At 38.0% G+C, this 21,413-nt stretch overlaps 3 protein-coding genes and 1 pseudogene across 10 annotated transcripts in view; all 4 read right to left on the bottom strand.

The window, feature by feature from the left end:
• Positions 1-264: 264 nt before the first annotated feature.
• Positions 265-4,670, bottom strand: LOC122832474 (annotated as a pseudogene).
• Positions 4,671-6,627: 1,957 nt separating this feature from the next.
• Positions 6,628-9,649, bottom strand: LOC122833074 (extracellular calcium-sensing receptor-like). The gene is made up of 6 exons (XM_044120373.1): positions 9,429-9,649; positions 9,057-9,345; positions 8,229-8,978; positions 7,911-8,138; positions 7,695-7,818; positions 6,628-7,532 (listed from the first exon to the last, which is right to left on the bottom strand). Exons 1-6 carry the CDS (start codon positions 9,647-9,649, stop codon positions 6,628-6,630), a joined length of 2,517 nt encoding a protein of 838 aa, XP_043976308.1.
• A 2,334-nt stretch (positions 9,650-11,983) lies between these two features.
• On the bottom strand, positions 11,984-14,151 carry LOC122832473 (extracellular calcium-sensing receptor-like). The gene is made up of 5 exons (XM_044119289.1): positions 13,908-14,151; positions 13,535-13,823; positions 12,710-13,456; positions 12,381-12,608; positions 11,984-12,296 (listed from the first exon to the last, which is right to left on the bottom strand). The coding sequence occupies exons 1-5, from the start codon at positions 14,126-14,128 to the stop codon at positions 12,051-12,053; spliced, it is 1,731 nt and encodes a 576-aa protein (XP_043975224.1). The 5' UTR covers positions 14,129-14,151; the 3' UTR covers positions 11,984-12,050.
• Positions 14,152-19,679: 5,528 nt separating this feature from the next.
• Positions 19,680-21,413, bottom strand: part of LOC122832470 (neprilysin-like) — a 60,985-nt gene continuing 59,251 nt past the window's right edge. For all 8 annotated transcript variants that reach the window (XM_044119281.1, XM_044119279.1, XM_044119278.1 and 5 more), the window contains 3 exons: positions 20,886-20,981; positions 20,173-20,249; positions 19,680-20,053 (listed from right to left, as the gene is read on the bottom strand). In XM_044119281.1, the coding sequence (XP_043975216.1) occupies positions 19,954-20,053; positions 20,173-20,249; positions 20,886-20,981 (273 nt within the window). In that variant the 3' untranslated portion in view covers positions 19,680-19,953. The remainder of the gene's footprint in view (positions 20,054-20,172; positions 20,250-20,885; positions 20,982-21,413) is intronic.

The following is a 21,413-nucleotide window of genomic DNA, read 5'->3' as shown; positions in this document are numbered from 1 at the left end:
TTGTAGTTTTGTTGCATCCTGAAGTGTGAAATAAACTTCAGTGGAGTTTGAAAACAAAATATGCGTTTAGGTTCATGTCTGGTTGAATGATGTGTGTGCCCAGTTGATTTATTTATTTTTTTTCTTTTTTGAGGGGGATTTTATTATAATCCATATGAGGGCCCAGAAAATCTTTGGGAACCACTGTTATAATCAGTCTACGTGGTTAGTATTTAAGGAAAGTTTACTAAAATAACTCTTGTTTGTAACACTCCAACTATTGTTTCATTGTGCTTTTGACTGATTTCGTCCCATCAAATGTTTTTTAGTATTCCTCTCAGGTTGCAGTAGTAAAATGTAACATTTTGGTGCAAAAATACAAAAAAGCAAACCAAAGCTTGAGGCTAGGATTGCAAATATCTCTACCGCCACAGTAAACTTACCAGGAGAGCTGATGTATGCTGGGATGAATGTGAGCCAGACAGCACTAAATATCAGCATGCTGAAGGTTATGAATTTAGCTTCATTAAAGTTATCAGGTAACTTCCGGCCTAAAAAAGCCAAGATAAAGCACAGCAGGGCCAGAAATCCTATATATGCCATCACAACCCAAAACGCCACAGATGATCCTAAATCACACTCTAGAATAATCTTTTCACTGGCATAAACTGTATTCTTTTCTGGAAATGGCGGAGCAAAAGCTAACCATATCACACAAATAAGCACTTGTATTAAAGTACACCCAACGACGCTGGTTCTCTGAAGTGGAGCTGAACACTGAGGAAACCTGTTTGCTGGTCTTTTAGCTTTAAAGGCCATCACCACGGTTATCGTTTTAGCAAGAATGCATGAGATGCACAGAGCAAAAGCTACGCCAAAAGCTGTGTGACGCAGCATGCAGGACCACTCAGTGGGCTGGCCGATGAAAGCCAGAGAGCAGAGGAAACACAGAGTCAAGGAGAAGAGGAGCAGGAAGCTCAGCTCAGAATTACTGGCTTTGACGAGTGGCGTGTGGCGAAACCGGAAAAACACGCACAAGACCACGAGTGTTAAAGTGGCTCCGCTCAGCGAGAAGGCAGTCAGGAGGGCCCCCATAGTCTCTCCAAATGACAGGAACTCAATCACCTTTGGAACACATTTGCTGTGGTCGACATTCGACCAGTACTCCGACGGACACCGAGAGCACTCTGCAGAATCTGATCAGGAAAAACGAAAAGAAAAAAACAAGTTGACTCTGTGAAATGCGCCATTTGTAAAAGAAGTACCGTATTTTCCGGTAAAATCTTCTTCTCATATAGTCTGTTAGATGTACAAAAATCTCCACTTTGCCGTCTCTGACATCTAAGATTAGAAATAATTTACACTAATACACATTTGTTCATGGACTCAATAAAACTCCTTTACTTCAGTCATACATGACCTCTGGGGTGCTATAAGCCGCACGCACAAAGTTTTTTGTTGTTTTTTTTAAACTGGAAATGTACATATATAAGCTGCACCAGGCTATAAGCTGCTGGTATCTCCGCTGCTCTCGGTTTTCCACAAGGACGAAACAGAGGGCAGCGTCCTTAATAAATCTGCTATTAAGGACGCTGCCCTCCATCGTTCATGTTGAGTTTACGTGCAGCGGCTTACGATCTGTACTGCCAGATCGATAGCCTGCAGCTGAAAATCTGCATCACATGAACGTCTTTGTGTTGTTTCCAAGATGACAGGGTATGAGTTTGAAAACATTTGTCCGTCATGCCTGCTCCTAGCATGTATTCTAAATGAAAATCAGCGCTTTCACTTTTGAATTCCTATTTTGACTTCCAATGATTCACTTCCTGCTAAAGAGCCCCCTGGTGGTTAAAGAAGAAGCCACAGAAAAGCCGCACCAGGCTACAAGCTGCATGGTGCAAAGTGTGGGGAAAAAAGTAGCGACTTATAGTCCCAAAAATACGGTAGAGGTTTTACATAGCAACCTGGGTTCTCTCATTAAATTAAAAGCAGAAAGTAGAAATACATTTTGTTGCTCACTGTTGGTGTTGCTGATTTCTCCGCCAGCGCAGGGAACGCAGGAGAAGCAGCAGATGGGTTTGCCTTTGATTATCGCCTGACGGAAACCTGGCAGACAGTTCTCACTGCAGACAGACAGCGGCTTCTGGAACAACAGCAAAATTCAACCTGAAATAAATATAACTGACTTGAACTTACTTTCATATATGTGATTTAATCAAAAATGTTGATACCTTGAGGATTGCACATTTAACAAAGCATAAGAAAGTCTATATAAGTTGAGAATATATATTTTTCAACAGCTAAACTGCTGGGCAATTTTTGAGATATTTTGTCTTTTTGCAAATAATAGTTTAACAATCATTGCTTCAATTTGTAATCACCAAATATTCTACAGAAAAAGATTTATATTATTTCATTCAGTAAATGGTGACACTTTAAATGCAAAGTTGCATTAAAGTTGCATTAAAAGTGTAAACGATTTGCATTATTTGGTCAACATTGACCCTTTAAATGCAAAGTTCTATTAAAATTTGTACTAACTGCCCATTAAAAGTATCAACTCTGCAATAACAGTGTCATTATTTACCGAATGACACTTCAACAGTCACAAACATTCATGAAGACTCCTTCATGTTCATGACACATGTAATGTCAGTCTTATGCGCACCCCTTCAAATAAAGTGCTACCAAGTAATCGTCAACAATAGTCAAACATTGATTTCTACCTCCCAGGATTCTGCGGCCCATGTTATTTTCACTTTGTTCATGGTAAACTGGTTCCAGTTTGGTTGTGAAGCATCATACTTCCCTACAGTCGTGAACACAACGTCTCCTGCATTGTTTCTCTGCCAGTTCACCAGCTCATAGGTTGCTGCGGGATCCCCATTGTCATCAAAATACACTTGCTCCCCAGACTGTAGCGTAAAATTTACCTTCTGGAGCTGTTCTGCAACCTGTCCGCAGAGAAACAAGAAACAACAGTGCACCAATTTACAAAAAGAATAAATAAATGAAAACCCTGATATTTCAACTAAAAAAAATAAACTAAAGTAAATAAAACAACAAAACAAAAGCAGCCATTCATTTTTCCAAGATATGCTTTCACCTGTCTTTGTTCTGAAAGATATTTTAAGATGCACGAGTGAGACACCGAGTCACCACTTGGTCCACATTTTAGCAAACTATGCAAGGCATGAGCAACAGCATACACAGCCTTGTACACGTTGTTGGATATCCTCAGCTCTGACACATCTGTGAAAGCGTTATCTGCATCTTGAAGTCTCTCAAAGCCAGAACATAATTTTGTGCCAGGCGTACCGGACTGGAAACTGCACCCAAATGTTGTTTCCCAGAACTCTCTCAGCAGGTTGCTCTGGGGCTCCTGACTTGGGTTCACCTTCAAGAGAAAATCTTGCAGCCCTGTGATTTTTGCCTTTCTTATCGCAAAGCCCAGCGACCCGGTTAAAATCCCAGCGTACCTTTTCTTAGCCAAGTAATTTGCTGTGATCCAGGACTCACTGCCGACCCACTGCAACCCAGTTAAATTGTGGGTCAGAACTTCCTCGAGCAGAACGTCCATTTCACCCTGGGCCAGGAATGCAACTAAAACACTGGATGTACCTCTGCGGATCACTCTGACAACCCTCTCCACATTCTCTCTGGAGCCAGTCCTTGAGATGGCTTCAGAGTATTCGACACAAATCCCCTCCTGATTCGCGGCTTCAATAAAAGTTGCCATCCCGTTGTTACCGTAGTCATTGTCGCTGCCCCAACCACGTCCAGCCAAAGTGTATTACCAGTTTGGCCAGCGCTCTGCTCTGATAGTAGTCACTGGGAATGGTTCTGAAGAAAAAGGGATACTCCTTTCTGTTACTGAGGCAAGCACATGTTGCAAAGTGACTTATCTATTGGAAACAAGACAGAGAAAAATCAGAAACCATAAGAAATTAAAGTAATAGATTTTGTATGAGGTTTGTCTGGCATGATAAAAGCTCTGAGCGTCAAACTTAAATCTTACTTTCTTCACAGCAAACAGCCATAGCAGTACTAAAATTGCATCTCAGAGCAGCTTTTCTAGAATTTCTATTTTCATGATATGAAATATCATGAAAATAAATTATATTTACCATAGGTATTTGGAAAACCCCTGAAATCTGTTGCATTGCAATTGTTGAGGAGGATTCGGAGGCTCCGATGATGGCCTGAACAGAAGAACAGTTTTTACTCCAGGTGTTTTCCTCTCCGTTCATCAGACCCATTGCTGCCCGCGTTGAAGGCAGCGTTGAACCGCAACTATCAAATATCCTGTACCCAACTGAAACATCGGGGAGCAGTTCGCTGCTGTTGTTAATTTCTTCAATGGCAAATATCATTGTTTGCACAAAACGAAATTCTCTGAGATTGATCCTGAAACAAAGGAGGACAAAAATTCGTGGACACGAAATAAAATTGCAAAATAAAAGTGAGCTTTACCTGGAGCATTTGAAAGGTTTTGGTGTTTCGAATTGTGAGAGTGAGGGCACCGAGGTTTGACTATAGACGGAAAAAGCCCCACCAATAATGATATCGCCTTCCTTTGATAAGAGAGAACCCTCTGGGCTTCCGTACATCTCACAGGCACTGTCGTTCTCCGCCTTAAAGAATCGCAGAATGACAATCAACAGAAATATTACGCAAATCCAATCACCCATCTTTATTCAGTCCTAGCAACTTCTTCTATAAGTGTCCAGGTGATTTCTTTCTGTAAGAGGATGGGCTTTGTACTTATACTCAGGATGATGATGATGATGATGATGATGATGATGATGATGATGATGATGATGATGATCCTCATCAAATCATGTCATAATTCATTTATATTTGATTTCACATGAAATATTTCCAAGGTGCTAAATCAAGACTAGAAAAGAATAGCATTACTTGTTTTAGAGACTTTTTTTTTTTTTAACAAATCACAATTTATTTAGCAATTTTTCCATAACAACTTGTGATTCAATCATGACTCTATGAGTCACTGTAAAAAGATACTTCCAAAAGCAGGCTTTCTTTTAGAGATACGTACGAGTATGCTAAAACATATTTAAGGAGGGTTTTTTTTGTACTTTTCTTAAGTTTTTCCACTTTGCCTTCATTACACGTTGTAACATTAACACAGTTTTAGTCAACTGCATTGAGTACAGATGTGTTGTGAAATCATGGACTTTACAGAAAGTGTGCTTTTCACATTGACTGTGTCCTCATCAGAAACAATTAAATCCCTAGTTTAACAAGTAACCTGACTGACTAAACAAATAGCTTAATTGAAGGCTTTGGAAACACTAAAATAAAAACAGAACATAATTCTACTTTGTTAAGTCTACTGATCTACCCAGGTTCCTCTGAGAAAACACAATCTTTGTAATTTGACTCCTAACTTTTTTTTTTGTTTTGTTTTTTTCTGCACCGTGTTTAGAATCTGCCAGGAATGTATTGAGTGTCTAGAACAGGTAAGAAGGTATTGACTACAATTCTAACGGGCAAGAGGCCACGACTCAAATCTTCTTTTGTTGGCTTCCGATTCATTTTAGAAAATACAATTCAAGTTAAGCAGTAAGTGTTAAGACAATCTCACTTGTTTACATTTTTTAATTCGATAAATTCAGTTCTTCAATCTAATTGAGAAAAAAAAAGTGATTATATTTGGTATTTTTCATGCAATTTAGATAATTATTGCATTATTCATATTTGTGGAATATTTAAATGTTAAATTATTTTTTCATTCAACCAGGAAAGCTGTTTAAATGTTAGAAGGACATGCAACCCTCCACCTACCAAAATATAAGAACAGGATGCCAAAGGAGTCTTTTAAAAAAAGTATCAATTGTTTACATCCACATTTTATTAACAGAAAAAAATTATTTACACTCTATTTTCTGATGACCGAAAAATCTTTTATAATTGTTGACCAGCTTTTCAAAATGTTCCACTGATATAATTCATCGTATGTCTTTGTAAAAAGAAGTTTCAAGGCATTCTTTAAAGATTCATTTCCCTCATGATTCATGTCAGGACTTTGTTTAGGCCACTCCAAGACACTTATGTTACTTTCAGCCAGAAGAAATATTTTTTTGTAAAATGAAAACATTCTTTCAGCCCTAATTTTGCCAGGGTTGTGGATATTTTGTGGCTTGGTGTATCTGTTTTCCTCTTTTTGTAATTCTCGGTGGCTGTGAGATTGTCAGGGTTATTCAGCAAAAGCAGACAGTTTCCCATCATTACTCCATGTTGTAGTTAAATAGAGGAACAAAAAAATTACCCGTGTTATTTTATATATGACACTGGTTTTGTAGAGTATTCTGATCTATCTAGGCTTTAAGGTTTATTAAAAAAAATTGTTTACAGTCTTATGATAATGTTTTACAAAACACAAAGAAATATATCATCAAGTATTTTTTATAATGGAAGACCTTCAACTACAACCAGCTGTGAAATAATAAAATAAAATATTGTGTACATTACAAAATATTTTTGTAGCATTACAGTACATTTCACATTACAAAAAAAGAGATCTATTCATCTTTTTTGTGAAAAGATATACAGCCAGTATAACATGAAGAAACTGCAAAATTTGTGAAAGCAAAGAAACGACTGTGTATCATATGAAACTAACTATCGTTGTGTTTTTCCCAGCAGGTGTTTCTTTGTGTTCAGGTCTGGTCTCAGGACAAGGATAAAGCATTTTGGTGCAAATATACAAAACAGTATCCCATAACTTGACGCTAAGATAGCAAATATCTCCACAGCCACCGTGAGGTTTCCAGGAGAGCTGACATACGCTGGGATGAAGGTGAGCCAGACCGCACAGAAAATTAACATACTGAAGGTGATGTGTTTGGCCTCATTGAAGGTATCTGGCAGCTTTCTGGCTAAGAAAGCCAGGACAAAACATAGCAAGGCAAGGAATCCAACGTATCCTAACACAGCCCAAAAGCCAACAGGTGATCCCAGAGCGCATTCCAGGATGATCTTCTCCTTATAGTAATTCATATTTTTGTAAGGAAAGGGGGATTTTATTGTTAACCATAGGATGCAAATTATGAGCTGTATAAACGTGAAAAACAAAACGGTGAGTCTCTGCTGTGCAGGCCCAAACCATTTCATCACATTGTTGCCTGGAAGTGTGGCTTTAAAGGCCATTAGAACCACTAATGTTTTCCCGAGAATACAAGAGATGCAGAGGACGAAGGTGATGCCAAACGCTGTGTGCCGCAGCATGCAGGACCACTGAGTGGGCTGGCCGATAAAGGTTAAAGAACACAAGAAACACAGAGACAAGGAGAACAGCAACAGGAAGCTGAGCTCAGAGTTGTTTGCTTTCACCAGTGGAGTGTCCTTATTGACTAAAAACAGTGTGGCTACTATTAAAGTCAGCACAACACCGAACAAAGTGAAAAATATCAGTATTTTGCCCATAACCTCAGTGAAAGAGAGAAACTCAATTTCTTTTGGTAAACATGCATCTCTGTTCTGATTGGACCAATATGCTTCAGGGCACTTTTTGCAGTCAATAGAATCTGTAACAAAAATAATGTTGTTTTTTTATTATTATTGCAGTTCAATAAGTCGCACTCTAACAATATTTACAAATGACTGTATCATCGCTAGTTTCAACATAATGCACACACTGCGGCAGGCAAATTGTGTGCACATATTACTGTGATTTATGTCTGTGGTACCTGGCGTGTTGCTAAATTCTCCAACTGGACACGGCACACAGTCAAAGCAGCACACGGGTTTTCCTTTTTGAAGGACTTTATGGGTTCCTGGATGACAGCTTTCACTGCAAACTGACACAGGTAGCTGTAATAATAAACATAATAATAAAAAAAAAGGATTTTATTAAATATTTTTACAAGGATGATCAGATTTTATTGTCAAGAAAAAATCTTTACCTCTTTTGTCCCCCCTGGCCACATTATAGCGTCTGTGTTAAGAATAAACCTTTGGCCAGAGGGTAGTGAAGCATCATAGTAGCCAACAGGTCTAAACTGAACCGATCCATCTGTTCCACGTTGCCAGTTCACCACCTCATACCTGGCAACGGCAGCTCCAGTTTGATCAAACCACACTCTGTCTCCATTCTTAACAGTGAAGTTCACGTTCTTTAGAGCCTCTACTACCTAAAGAGCAATCAACACCTGCTTATTTCAACATGGTTGGTTTTACACCTAGAGTCCACACAGTACAAGAGTAATGATTTATTTTTATACCTCCCATGGCTTAATTTCCACAGTTTTTTTACATCCTTGAATCTCTGAACACTTCAAGATGCTGTGCAGAGAATGTGATATGGCATAGACAGCTTTATAGATATTACTGGAGTACCTTAGCTCTTCCACATCATCATCATTACCACTGAGCTCCATTAAATCCTGATTGGCTTTGCAAGGTTTTTGACTTGTCTCCGTGTTTGTCTCATTGCACAGAAATTCTGTTTCCCAGAAATCTCTAACTAGAAAATCCTCCAGGCCACTGATGTTGGCCTTTTGCACTGCAAAGCCTAGTGCACCTCCCAGCACACTAAAGCTAGTGGGAGTCACAAGGCTGTCCGCAGTGATCCAGGCCTCCACACCGATGAACTGGTGTCCAGTGATGTTGTGGAGACTCAACTGCTCTAGCAGGTTATTCATTTCCACATGGGCAAGAAAGCCAACAATCACCCGAGCGGTGCTCTTTTTTATCACCTCTATCACCTTCAGGAGTTTCTCCGGCTCTGCTCTGTCGAATTTCTCTGTGTACTCCACACAAACTCCTTCCTCTTGGGCCGCAGAAAGGAAGATGGCCATCCCATTGTTGCCATAATCGCTGTCACTGTTGATTGCTCCGACCCAGGTCCAGCCAAAGTGTTTGACAAGCTGTGCCAGGGCACGGCTTTGATATAGATCACTCGCAATCGTTCGAAAGAAAGCGGGAAACTCCTTCCTACTGCTCAAACACTCGCAGGTGGCAGAATGACTTATCTGTTGACAGACGAACAGAACAGAAACTTGCACAATAAAGATCAAAAAGACATGAAAACTGAGTAGGATCACTCTTACCACTGGAATTTGAAAGGGTCCAGTAGTGCGAGAAAGGACAATGGTTGAAGAAGATTCAGACTCTCCAATGATAGCATGAACCGCTGACAGACCAGAGCAGCTATTTCCCAAAGTCAGTTCATGGCCGTTCATCAGAGCCATCGCTGCTCGCATTGAGGATAATGTTGATGCACAGTTGTCATAAATCCGATATCCGATAGAAATATTGGGAAGTAGATCATCATTTTCATTAATTTCTTGAATAGCAAATATCATTGTCTGAGCAAAGCGAAACTCCCTTTGGTTAATACTGAGAATAGAAAAGCACAATGCGAAACTCTATTCACAAATTCAAAAAGTTGATCCAATATTTTGTGCAAAGTTCAGAATTACCCGGTGCACGCAAGTATTGCTGGTCTCTCTGTAAAGGAAAGTGACGGTTGTGTGATTTTGCTGTGGATTGAAAAAACACCTCCAATTGTCACGTCTCCCTCTTGAGACAGAAGAGGAAATTCTGGACGTCCCCGAATCTGGCAGAGAGAATCAGTCTCCCAGATTGCATTGCATGCCAACAGGAGGCTGATAAAAATAAAGACTCCGAGTATGGAGGACATGTTTATCTTGGTGTTTTCTTTCTGGGAAGAGTCTCACAAGTCAATGTGGTTGCTTATTAAAGTAGCTGATGACAAGACTCTATCTTTTTATCACCCAATCAGAAAAAGTGGGATGGCTGTGACTGGAGCTCGTCATTATGTTATTGTCTGAGAATATTGTGCTTTGATAGAAAACGCATAGAAATCTAGTTGTTTCTAAAATTGGCTATCATATAAGACAAAGTTTAATGAAATTAATGCAATTGAAGCAATGTTTCAGTTTTTACTTAATTGTTTTAATGTATATTTTCCTATACATTAAGGCTCACAGAGAGTGTCAAAAAATCAACTTTAGTGAATGACTCAGATAAATCTGCATCCACAAAACGAGCCAGATGTGGTGCATACTTTAAAAGTGCTGATGTGGTGACGCTTTGGGAACAAAAGCTCTGCAGACCAGACTTAATTGAACAGTTAAGATTTTATTTCAAACTTCAGCCAAAGTTACCGCCACCAAATCATGAAGAAATCCTGTCCCAATCGTAGAAGATTACATGCCGACCTCTGGAAGCCTTGCTTTGTTTTAGGGCACTGGATAACAGGTCACAACACCATATCTGGGTTCCCTCCCCACAACATATGCATCGTCCAGTTATTATTACATGCATGCTTTCAACTGGGCTGCACAGTGGGGCAGTTGGTAGAGCTGTTGCCTTGCAGCAAGAAGGTCCTGGGTTCGATTCCCGTTCCGGGGTCTTTCTGAGTTTGCATGTTCTCCCTGTGCATGGTGGGTTCTCTCCGGGTTCTCCGGCTTCCTCCCACAGTCCAAAAACATGACTGTCAGGTTAATTGGTCTCTATATTCTCCCTAGGTGTGAGTGTGTGTGTGAATGGTTGTGTGTCGCCCTGCGACAGACTGGCGACCTGTCCAGGTTGAACCCCGGCTCTCGCCTGGAACGTAGCTGGAGATAGACACCAGCAACCCTCCTGATCCCATTAGGGACAAGGGTGAACAGAAGATGGATGGATGGATGGATGCTTTCCACCTCAGTTCCTCTTCAGGACCTGGTACCGTCTATGTCCTCATGCGCTGGAATCCATTTGTTCAGACTCAGTGTCTCCAGAAAATCTCACAAGCACACCCCAAGATCCTATTGTGTGGTCAGACACTACGCAGATTTACCACCTCCAGAGTGCAAAGGGTTATAGACTATTTAAAATGTAAATCTCTGCCACTGGGATAATAGTCAAAAATCCCGTTTTCAAATTATCATGGAAATGTATTGAGTCATTATGTTGACTCCAGTGCATCTTAAGGTTTTTATTTATTTTCAAAGATAGTTGTATCTGTGAAAATATGCTATATTTTTACATAAAAATTGGTCACATTGTTTCAATGTTTGTGAATAAATATACAAGTTCTAAAACATAAATGAATAAAGTGATTTTTTTTTTTTTAAGTCTAGGAGAGACTATATTATATGAAACTAACTATCGTTGTGTTTTTCCCAGCAGGTGTTTCTTTGTGTTCAGGTCTGGTCTCAGGACAAGGATAAAGCATTTTGGTGCAAATATACAAAACAGTATCCCATAACTTGACGCTAAGATAGCAAATATTTCCACAGCCACCGTGAGGTTTCCAGGAGAGCTGACATACGCTGGGATGAAGGTGAGCCAGACCGCACAGAAAATTAACATACTGAAGGTGATGTGTTTGGCCTCATTGAAGGTATCTGGCAGCTTTCTGGCTAAGAAAGCCAGGACAAAACATAGCAAGGCAAGGAATCCAACGTATCCTAACACAGCCCAAAAGCCAACAGGTGATCCCAGAGCGCATTCCAGGATGATCTTCTCCTTATAGTAATTCATATTTTTGTAAGGAAAGGGGGATTTTATTGTTAACCATAGGATGCAAATTATGAGCTGTATAAACGTGAAAAACAAAACAGTGAGTCTCTGCTGTGCAGGCCCAAACCATTTCATCACATTGTTGCCTGGAAGTGTGGCTTTAAAGGCCATTAGAACCACTAATGTTTTCCCGAGAATACAAGAGATGCAGAGGACGAAGGTGATGCCAAACGCTGTGTGCCGCAGCATGCAGGACCACTGAGTGGGCTGGCCGATAAAGGTTAAAGAACACAAGAAACACAGAGACAAGGAGAACAGCAACAGGAAGCTGAGCTCAGAGTTGTTTGCTTTCACCAGTGGAGTGTCCTTATTGACTAAAAACAGTGTGGCTACTATTAAAGTTAGCAGCAAACCAAACATAGTAAAAACCACCAGTATTTTGCCCATAACCTCAGTGAAAGAAAGAAACTCAATGTTTTTGGGTAAACATGCATCTCTGTTCTGATTGGACCAATATGCTTCAGGGCACTTTTTGCAGTCAATAGAATCTGTAACAAAAAGTGATATCATTCTATTTACATCAGATACATTCTAATAACATTAATAACTGACTGCATAGCTGCTAATTTTAACATGATACACACGCTTAAGCAGGTAGAGTGTGCATGAATGTTGGTGTGAATTAGGACTGTGTTACCTGTCGTGTTGCTAAACTCTCCAGCTGGACACGGCACACAGTCAAAGCAGCACACATGCTTTCCCTTTTGAAGGACTTTATGGGTTCCTGGATGACAGCTTTCACTGCAAACCGACACAGGTAGCTTTAAACAGACAAACATAAAATGTTACTCATGGTTAAAGTTTGTTCAAATTTTCTAACCAATATTGAATTATTAGATCTTTACCTCTTTGCCTCCTCCAGACCATATAATGGCCTCTGTGTTAAGAGAAAACCCTTTGTCAGAGGGCAGGGAGGCATCATAGTAACCAACGGGTTTAAATAGAATGGATCCGTCTGATCCAAGCTGCCAGTTCACCAACTCATATCTGTTGACAGCTGCTCCAGTATTATCAAACCACACGCTTTCTCCATTCTTAATAGTGAAGTTTACATGCTTTAGTGCCTCCACCACCTAAAATGGAGTAGACATCACTTTTTGTCAGGATTACTTTATATACATGTATATAAAGACACTCATTCCAGTCTCCAGTGTTTTTATTATTATTATTTTACCTCCCATGGTTTGATCTCCAGAGCCTTATCACACCCTTTTTGTCTGAACACTTCAATATGCTGTGGAGAATGAGCTACTGCATAGATGGCTTTGTAAATATTAGTGGGGTACCTCAACATCTCCAAATCATCATCATGACCTTTAAGCTGAAACAGATCTGGATTCTCTTTGCAAGTTCTTGAAACACTTTCACTGTTTGTCTCATTGCACAGAAATTCTGTTTCCCAGAAATCTCTAACTAGAAAATCCTCCAGGCCACTGATGTTGGCCTTTTGCACTGCAAAGCCTAGTGCACCTCCCAGCACACTAAAGCTAGTGGGAGTCACAAGGCTGTCCGCAGTGATCCAGGCCTCCACACCGATGAACTGGTGTCCCGTGATGTTGTGGAGACTCAACTGCTCTAGCAAGTTATTCATTTCCACATGGGAAAGAAAGCCAACAATCACCCGAGCGGTGCTCTTTTTTATCACCTCTATCACCTTCAGGAGTTTCTCCGGCTCTGCTCTGTCGAATTTCTCTGTGTACTCCACACAAACTCCTTCCTCTTGCGCTGCAGAAAGAAATATGGCCATCCCATTGTTGCCATAATCGTTGTCACTGTTGATTGCTCCGACCCAGGTCCAGCCAAAGTGTTTGACAAGCTGCGCAAGGGCACGGCTTTGATATAGATCACTGACAATGGTTCGAAAGAAAGCGGGAAACTCTTTCCTACTGCTCAAACACTCGCAGGTGGCAGAATGACTTATCTGTTGACAGACGAACAGAACAGAAAACTGCACAATAAAGATCAAAAAGACATGAAAACTGATTAGGATCACTCTTACCACTGGAATTTGAAAGGGTCCAGTAGTGCGAGAAAGGACAATGGTTGAAGAAGATTCAGACTCTCCAATGATAGCATGAACTGCTGACAGACCAGAGCAGCTATTTCCCAAAGTCAGTTCATGGCCATTCATCAGAGCCATCGCTGCTCGCATTGAGGATAATGTTGATGCACAGTTGTCATAAATCCGATATCCGATAGAAATATTGGGAAGTAGATCCATTTTATTGTTTATTTCCTCAATTGCAAATATCATTGACTGGGCAAATCGAAACTCCCTTTGGTTAATACTGAAAGAAAAATAGCAAAGTGCAATATTCTGTTTACTAAAGAGAAGAAAATCATGTAACACATTGCTTAGAGCTCAAAATCACCTGCTACATTTATAAGCCGTTGGTCTCTCTGTAAAGGACAATGAAGGTTGCGTGATTTTGCTGTGGATGGAAAAGGCACCTCCGATCATCACGTCTCCTTCCTTAGACAGTACAGGAAACTCTGGACTCCCCCGTATCTGGCAGAGAGAAGCTGGCTCCCCCATTGTGACACATGCTTCTATTAGCCCTATCAGAGTAAGAACTGTTGCACCTGGTGACATTTTTATCTGGCTGGATAGAGCGAGAGAAGAGCCACCCCAGAAACGGGTTTTGTTCATGAATATAACCCACACTAGGGTGCCCTACCTTCATATTGACCAATCAGACATGTGGGACGGCCCTGGTTGGAACTAACAACATAAAAAAAAACAACTTATTATGCTTTTAGGGATAACACAATTGAGATTTAGTTATTTATACAAAAAAATAAAATAAATAAAAGTTATAAAATGCATTGTCGTTAATTGATAGAAGCCTAAACAGACAAACTAACTTCATATTTACAATAATAAATCAGTAACTATGATCATCAAAGTCTCCTTTTTTTCCCATGACGGGTTCATCAATAATCATACTGAAAAAATTTAAAGACAAATTTCAAGTGACGATGAGAACAAAGTATAGTTATGTACACTACCTGTTAACAGCTAAATGTGAACTAGAAAATAGATCATTCAAAATGAACTCAGCCATCCTACTCTGGTCCCAGAACAGAGGTACCCAAAAGCACTGTACTGTTTCTAACGTAATGCTTTTGCTATAAAAACATCAGCTCAATTGTGTTAGGAGATTTTGAGAGGAAATAAATGCATAATGTAAAGTATTGCTAACCCATGTTTGAGCTACTGATTAGGCTATACAAGAGCTATTAAGATATTTATCATGTGATTAGCTAAAATATTTGTCTCTGCAACAAAGTCAGATTAAGTTATTATATTGGTAATTTTTTCCTGGTGTGGTTGAGCTATAAATACAATGGAAAAGCAGCTGCAGCAACAATGCAATTTTATCTTCAAGGATAGTTGTTCATACTACTCCCTCTATGAAAAAGAAAGAAAGAAAAAGTATATTTCCCTTTACATGGCAGCATGTTTTCCAAAGATCACATATAATTAGTTTGTCAGGTTTATGCTTGTCCTTTTCTAGAGACTGCAGAGTAGCTGAGCTAGAAGGCTGACTCAGAGAAAGACTAACTAAAATCTTGAATTTGGAAGATTTTAGTTGCAATAAATGTTAATGTGCATCATAACTAACGTCTGTGTATTAAAGTTGATTTTTTACTTTTCTCTTGCCTCCGGCATGCATGCCCAGCATCACTTAGTGATTTTCTTTAAGATATTTTATTGGTTTTCTATACTTCTTGATGGTTTTGTCTGTGAAACATGCTTGATTGATCTCAGTAAATTCTCCTTAAGTGCGTGTGTGTGTGTGTGTGTGTGTGTGCACGTTTCCTTGTTTGCTCTGTCTATCTCTGATGATGTCATAAAAAATGTCCCCTGGAGTAGATAAACATTTTAGATTTTTAACACTTTCTGATAGATGATTTTTCACATTAAAACACAAATATATAAAAACAGGCTTGTGCTTTTATATGCAGCTCTGGAAAAAATTAGGAGACCACTTAAAATCATCAGTTTTCTTGATTTTACTTTTTATAGGTGTATGTTTTTTTTTTGTAAAGTGAACATTGTTCTTTTATTCTATGAACAACTGACAACACGTCTTTGAAATTCCAAGCAAACATTTAGTATTTATTTGCAGAAAATGAGAAATGGTCAAAATAACGAAAAAGATACAATGTTTTTAGACCACAAATAATGCAATAAATAAATGAATAAATCAAGTTGATATTCATTTAGAAACAACAATACTAATGTTTCAACTCATGAATAATCATGAGGGTTTCAATGGGTTTAAGTGCAGTGATCTTTTTTCCAGAGCTATATATATATATATATTTCAGTGACTTGTCTTTGAAGTTCAAAGGTTACAAAAAAGTTTGTCAATAACAACAATCTTACTTTTTCACTTGGCAGTTATTATTAATAGCTTTTCATGGGTGCTGGCCTATCAATAATGGATTCTTATGAATAAAAAATACAGATATATCTTATTTTAAATTCTAGTAAAGCATATTCCTATCTTCATCCACTTGCATTTACAATCATTTAAGCTAGTCTCATTATATTACATTATATTTAGCGATTTCCAACAGATATATTTGGTTAGTACAGTTCATATGTAGAAGATAAACATCTTCTTGCACTTAGGCCTAATATTAGTTTTCTTTAAAAGTGGATTTTAAAAGTTTATTTCTTACTACTTTACCCAACATGTCACTTCACTTTGAAATTTAGACAGTGACAAGGGACTTGGACTTGCACTTCTGTCAACTGATCAAAATAAAAATGTAAACACAACTGTTAATCAGTGAGCCATGTAATATTTAATTTGATGTTTTTCTCTGTTACCGGCCTGAGGGATCTTTAGAGGTCATCCTATGTGCCTTTCAGTCCCTTCATTAATTAAAAAGTAAACTGTTGTTTGAATATTTTAGAGAAGCCTAATTTATGAAACACCTTAGACTCACTTTGTTAGGTCTTTCGGGAACTGATTTAGAAAAACAAACGGTACATGCGCCTTGGGCATGGTTGTGACTTACATGCACTTTCCAATAACAAGCCTACAAACCCTCTGTAGAATTCACGGTTCCATCCCAACAACATAATCTTCTTATAGTTTGACTTGGAAACTTTCCTTCAGAGTGGTTGCATCATAGTTTAATAATGACTATAGAGACACTTTGTACACATCTGTCTTTCACTACAAAGTTGCTTTGTGATCTTGGTCAACTTGCAAAAGTTATGTAATGTAAAAACATTTCTATTTGGTAGGTATAAGGAATAAATTGACTTTTAAATTGTATGACTTCATTCAACCTTTTGGGTTTGGAAAAATGCGTGTCGTTTTATATAGCTTCTGTAAATATCTGTTTTCAATTGTATGTTATTGAGTTGTTGAAATGATGTTGAAAGTTTAAATCAGGATTAAAAGGCCAAAAGGTACAATTGCAAAGCCAGTCTGTTTACATATTGTGTCTATGGCCTGTTGTGTTCATTTCAATGTGTAACACCAGTTCTTTTGATGTGGGCCAATCAAGATGCTTATTACCAACTTAAGATGGTAAATAGCCAGACAATTCATCCATCCCTTCCTCCGAATGTAAAACTTTATCACCAGAATTTTAATTCACAATGTTATCATTCCTTATAGATAAACTACAGTCAGAGACAAGAGATCCCTCAATTTATTTGTTTAAAAACTAGCTTTCACTCTTTGGACTGTGATCTGTGATCAGATTGTGATCTGAGTGCATTAGCTTGAGTGCAACTGGAAATGCCCCTGCCAGGCCCCAAACAAAAAGTAAATAAATAAATAAATTTGGACTTCACACACATGTTCATAGAGACACCAAGAACAATGGCCCCCAAAATGAGCAAACTCTGGTTCGGCATTTTTAGGTTTCTTACTGCTACACACCAGACTAAAATAAATGGATTAACAGGCTTCAAATTGTTTGCTTGTAGAAATTTCTTTTCATGGACTGGATACAAACCACACTGCAGTTACAGAAATGATTGAAAAGGTATAGTGGCCTCCTCAATGCTTCAATAACTGGGTGCTATTGGACAGCCAGATGAGACATCTTTATTAGTTGAGTTTGAAAATCTGAAAACAAATTTTAAACTACATCTATATGAAGTGTCCAGCTTTAAATACCTTCTTCACCTTACAATAATTAAAATAGCTTACACTTTGTTTTACTTTGATAGACTTATCCTGGAAGAGAAATACCATTACATTTTGATATCATAAGGTCTTAGTTACTGAACAACCATGTTTTTTAACGGTAGAGGAAAACTGTGGTTCATTGCATTGATGCAGTATAAAAGCAGTGTTCATCCAACTACCTGTGCTTCTCATAGAAATGTTGAACGAAACTCTAATTATAGGATATGTTTGACTGTATGAGCCTTTATCCAATCCTGTAGAATGTGGAAATTGGCTCAGCAATTGTTTATAATGTCTATGAATACACCAGTAAAAGATTTCACAGAATTCACAAAAAAACCAGAAAAATAACAATAGGTACAATTGTTATTTTGATAAAGTACTGTAATAATACTTGATAAATTATCATAAAGTACTGAAAACAAATAAATTCCCACATCCCAGAACAGGCCGATATGGATTTAGAGATTGAGTTGAAAGACGCACTGTTGCAAACCACCCTATGTTTGATAATGAAACAGAAATATGTCATATACAATGCTGCCACCTCCTGACCGTATTGTGCTGTTGCTGGAAACTGTATACAATTCAACTGAAAAAGTAAGGCAGAAAGATAAACACAATAAAAAAAGCATGTGCCATCTCCTAAAAAAAGTTATGTGGTTTAACAGAGCATAAGAATCTAAATATATTTATTTATCGGTTGATAATCTGTGAATTTAAATTCAAGAAATTGATGAAATAGTTCAAAATAGAAGGTTTTCCCTGTGTACCTTGGCCAAAGACACGTCGACATGTAGCAGGAGGAAACTAGAATCAAACCTACAACTTCCCAATCACAAGACTGCAATGTTGGACCATTGTGCAAACATAAAACTCCAGATTCTATGCTGTTGTGTTGAAAGAGTACTACATTCAAATCAGGTGAGCATAGACCTAACAAAGGTTAGATGTGTGAACTGGACAGATGTGAGCTCAATTCTTGTTTAATATCAAGAACACAACATGTAATTTTATTGCATGGTTTTTATAATGACAAGATTATTATGGATTATTATTACTGATACATCGAAAAACTAAATTTTGGCGTACTTTTTTCTCTTGCTAACTTAGCCTAGCATAGCTAACATAATATTTTGTGTGCAATATATTCACATCAAGTTTTGTTATTTTATTGTCAATTTGAAATCTAGAAAGCATTTGTAAGCTGAGTTTCTGTGGTGCAGTTAATATTTTTACCCTTTATTGGCGAGCCACCAAAAGTGTCTTATGTCACCAGGAGCCAGCTAACAGCCAGAGTTGTGCAGATTTCATTTTATTTTTTACTTCTTAAAAAGACAAGAAGCAACAAGTAAAAAGTTAAACTATTCTTTAATATGTATATTCAGATTTTTTCTTTTCATAAATGCACACTTCTGGTAACAATCATAAGAAACAGAGGAGGCTCAGCAAAATTTATGAAAAAAGGTCTGGAATAAGTAGATTGGCATCTCAAGTCATTTATAATCACTTGTCACATTAAAAAAAAGAAAAAAATGCAGCTAATGCAGGTTAACTATTCTGTTAGAGAACACAAGAACCTGGTCAGCAGGCATCAACATATGGTGTATTACACAATTCTGACTGTGTGATAATTTACTTAAACTAAAACGGTCCATGATGGGAAAACTGGAAAGAAACTCTGCAGACAAGACAGAGGCTGAAAACAGCCGAGGTTTATGAGAGTTCCTGCTGAGTCCCACATACAATACAGTGGTTCGGCCCTGTTGCATGTATGTGAGTGGGTAGGCGGCGTACTAATGCATGAGTGGGTTGAGCACATTTTTCTGTCCGCCACTCTACTGCCTACTACTTGTAAAGCATTTTGACTGAAACTTGCATATTCACCCATAAACAAACACTGCCAGGCTCAAAGGATAAGCAAATGTGAAATCAAAAAACAGAATAAAACTGTAAAAAAGACCCAAAAAACAGAAGGAGTGATTGTATCCAGTGAGCAGGAGGGTTGATTTATTGAACAACAGTGTTACAGTTTGAGAGACAAACGTTAACAGCAGACAACCAATGAGGATTATTTCTTTTGGGACAATTATCCATCTTGGATGAAGTGCATGTTGCACTGCCTGTTCACCAGCCATGGTCCATCCAGTAAAGAACAAAGGGAAGCTTCTATATCCCTGTAATCCTCCATGAGAGCTCCAGCAGTTAGAGGGAAGAGGTATCATGGACCTAAAGACCATGTTTGGTCTTTAGGTCACCAAACACGGCAAACATTATCAGAGACCATGTTGCTGTTTTTGTTGCACTTGAATGCTTTGGCAAACTCTGGCAAATTCTGAAGAGAGCCAAGTACTCTAGAGTATACAAAGAAGACTGGTGTTAGCAGGTGAACTTTGTGTGTCAAGAGGGTGCCTGCTTTTTAAATTGTATTTTTAAGTCATGAAATGCTGACTTCTGCATTTCGTGTTATTACCTGAACATTCCTGGACTGTGTATATCCATTTTAACAGAATTAACAGCTTGCTGAGGTCGATATGATCCACACCAAATCTTAAAGAGATATACAGGATGTAATGTATCAGACAAGAAGAGCTTCATGAATTCAATTACAGATGTGTGAGGTATCCACTGTATTTCTGCCACCCCCATAAGCATATTCATTTTTGCAAAAGATAAATAGAACTCCTTACATTTTCTTTAATTAGAGTGTCATATTGTGTTTTTTTATATTATTTGAGTTATCAAGAACTGAGCTTTGGAAATTAGCTCACTTACCATGATTTCTACTGTATAATGACATAAGGACCAAGAAAAATGTTCTTCATAATAGATACTGCAGTTTTAAATAGGTGGGTAGCAACTTCACAACATTGAGATTCTACTGTTTGTCTTTCATGAATGACATTTTCTCAAGACAAAAAATAGGAACAGTTAATGACTAAACTTAAAGGTCTGACTTTACTAAAGTGGTCAGTGTCATCATGCACCTGCTATTAAATTGCAATTTAAGGCAAATTGTTTTACAAATTAAAGCAGGTCATAATTGAGTTACAGTAAAGAGTTATCAAGTAACTATTGAGGTAGGCAGATTGAATTGTGTCAGAAATATTGAGTAAGAATATTTAATTCTGAACTTTATTAAGCATTTATCAATATTAAAGATTTATTTTTAGTTCGACTGATTACCTGTCCAAAGTTAAGAAAGAAGAGCTGATCATGTGAAAGGTCAATCCCAGGCAGTGGGGACTCCTCTCCATTCCTCTTCACAAATTTCTTGTATGCCTATAATAAAATACAAAATTGTATAAATTTAACACAGTTAATAAATGTTTGATTTACAAATTTTTCAGTAATGCACTACATATATTTCTCATTTATGTTTGCTACCACAGCTTCTACGTGACAAAGTAAAGATTTGCTATGGCAATACACATCTTGCCACTTCAAAAAGGTCCATGTTTAGATTAGACTGAAAGCAAAAATCAAAGATTTGATTTTTTCCCAGAAAAAAAAAAGTTTGAATACATGTGAGCCACACCACCAAAAATAGAAAGCAGAAAGAAATAATCACTGAAGATCTCAAAGCAAAAAGGAGTATATATAAATATAAACACTGATCAAAAGAAAACATTTCTATCACTCTCCATTATTCTCAAGTTCATTAGTTCAAATTTTCATTTATTTTTTAATAAATTTATTTTTATTTTTTATTAA

The sequence above is a fragment of the Gambusia affinis genome, linkage group LG06 (genome assembly GCF_019740435.1).
Source record: "Gambusia affinis linkage group LG06, SWU_Gaff_1.0, whole genome shotgun sequence".
In the NCBI taxonomy this organism is placed as follows: domain Eukaryota; kingdom Metazoa; phylum Chordata; class Actinopteri; order Cyprinodontiformes; family Poeciliidae; genus Gambusia; species Gambusia affinis.
This window is presented reverse-complemented; position numbering and strand designations above follow the sequence as displayed.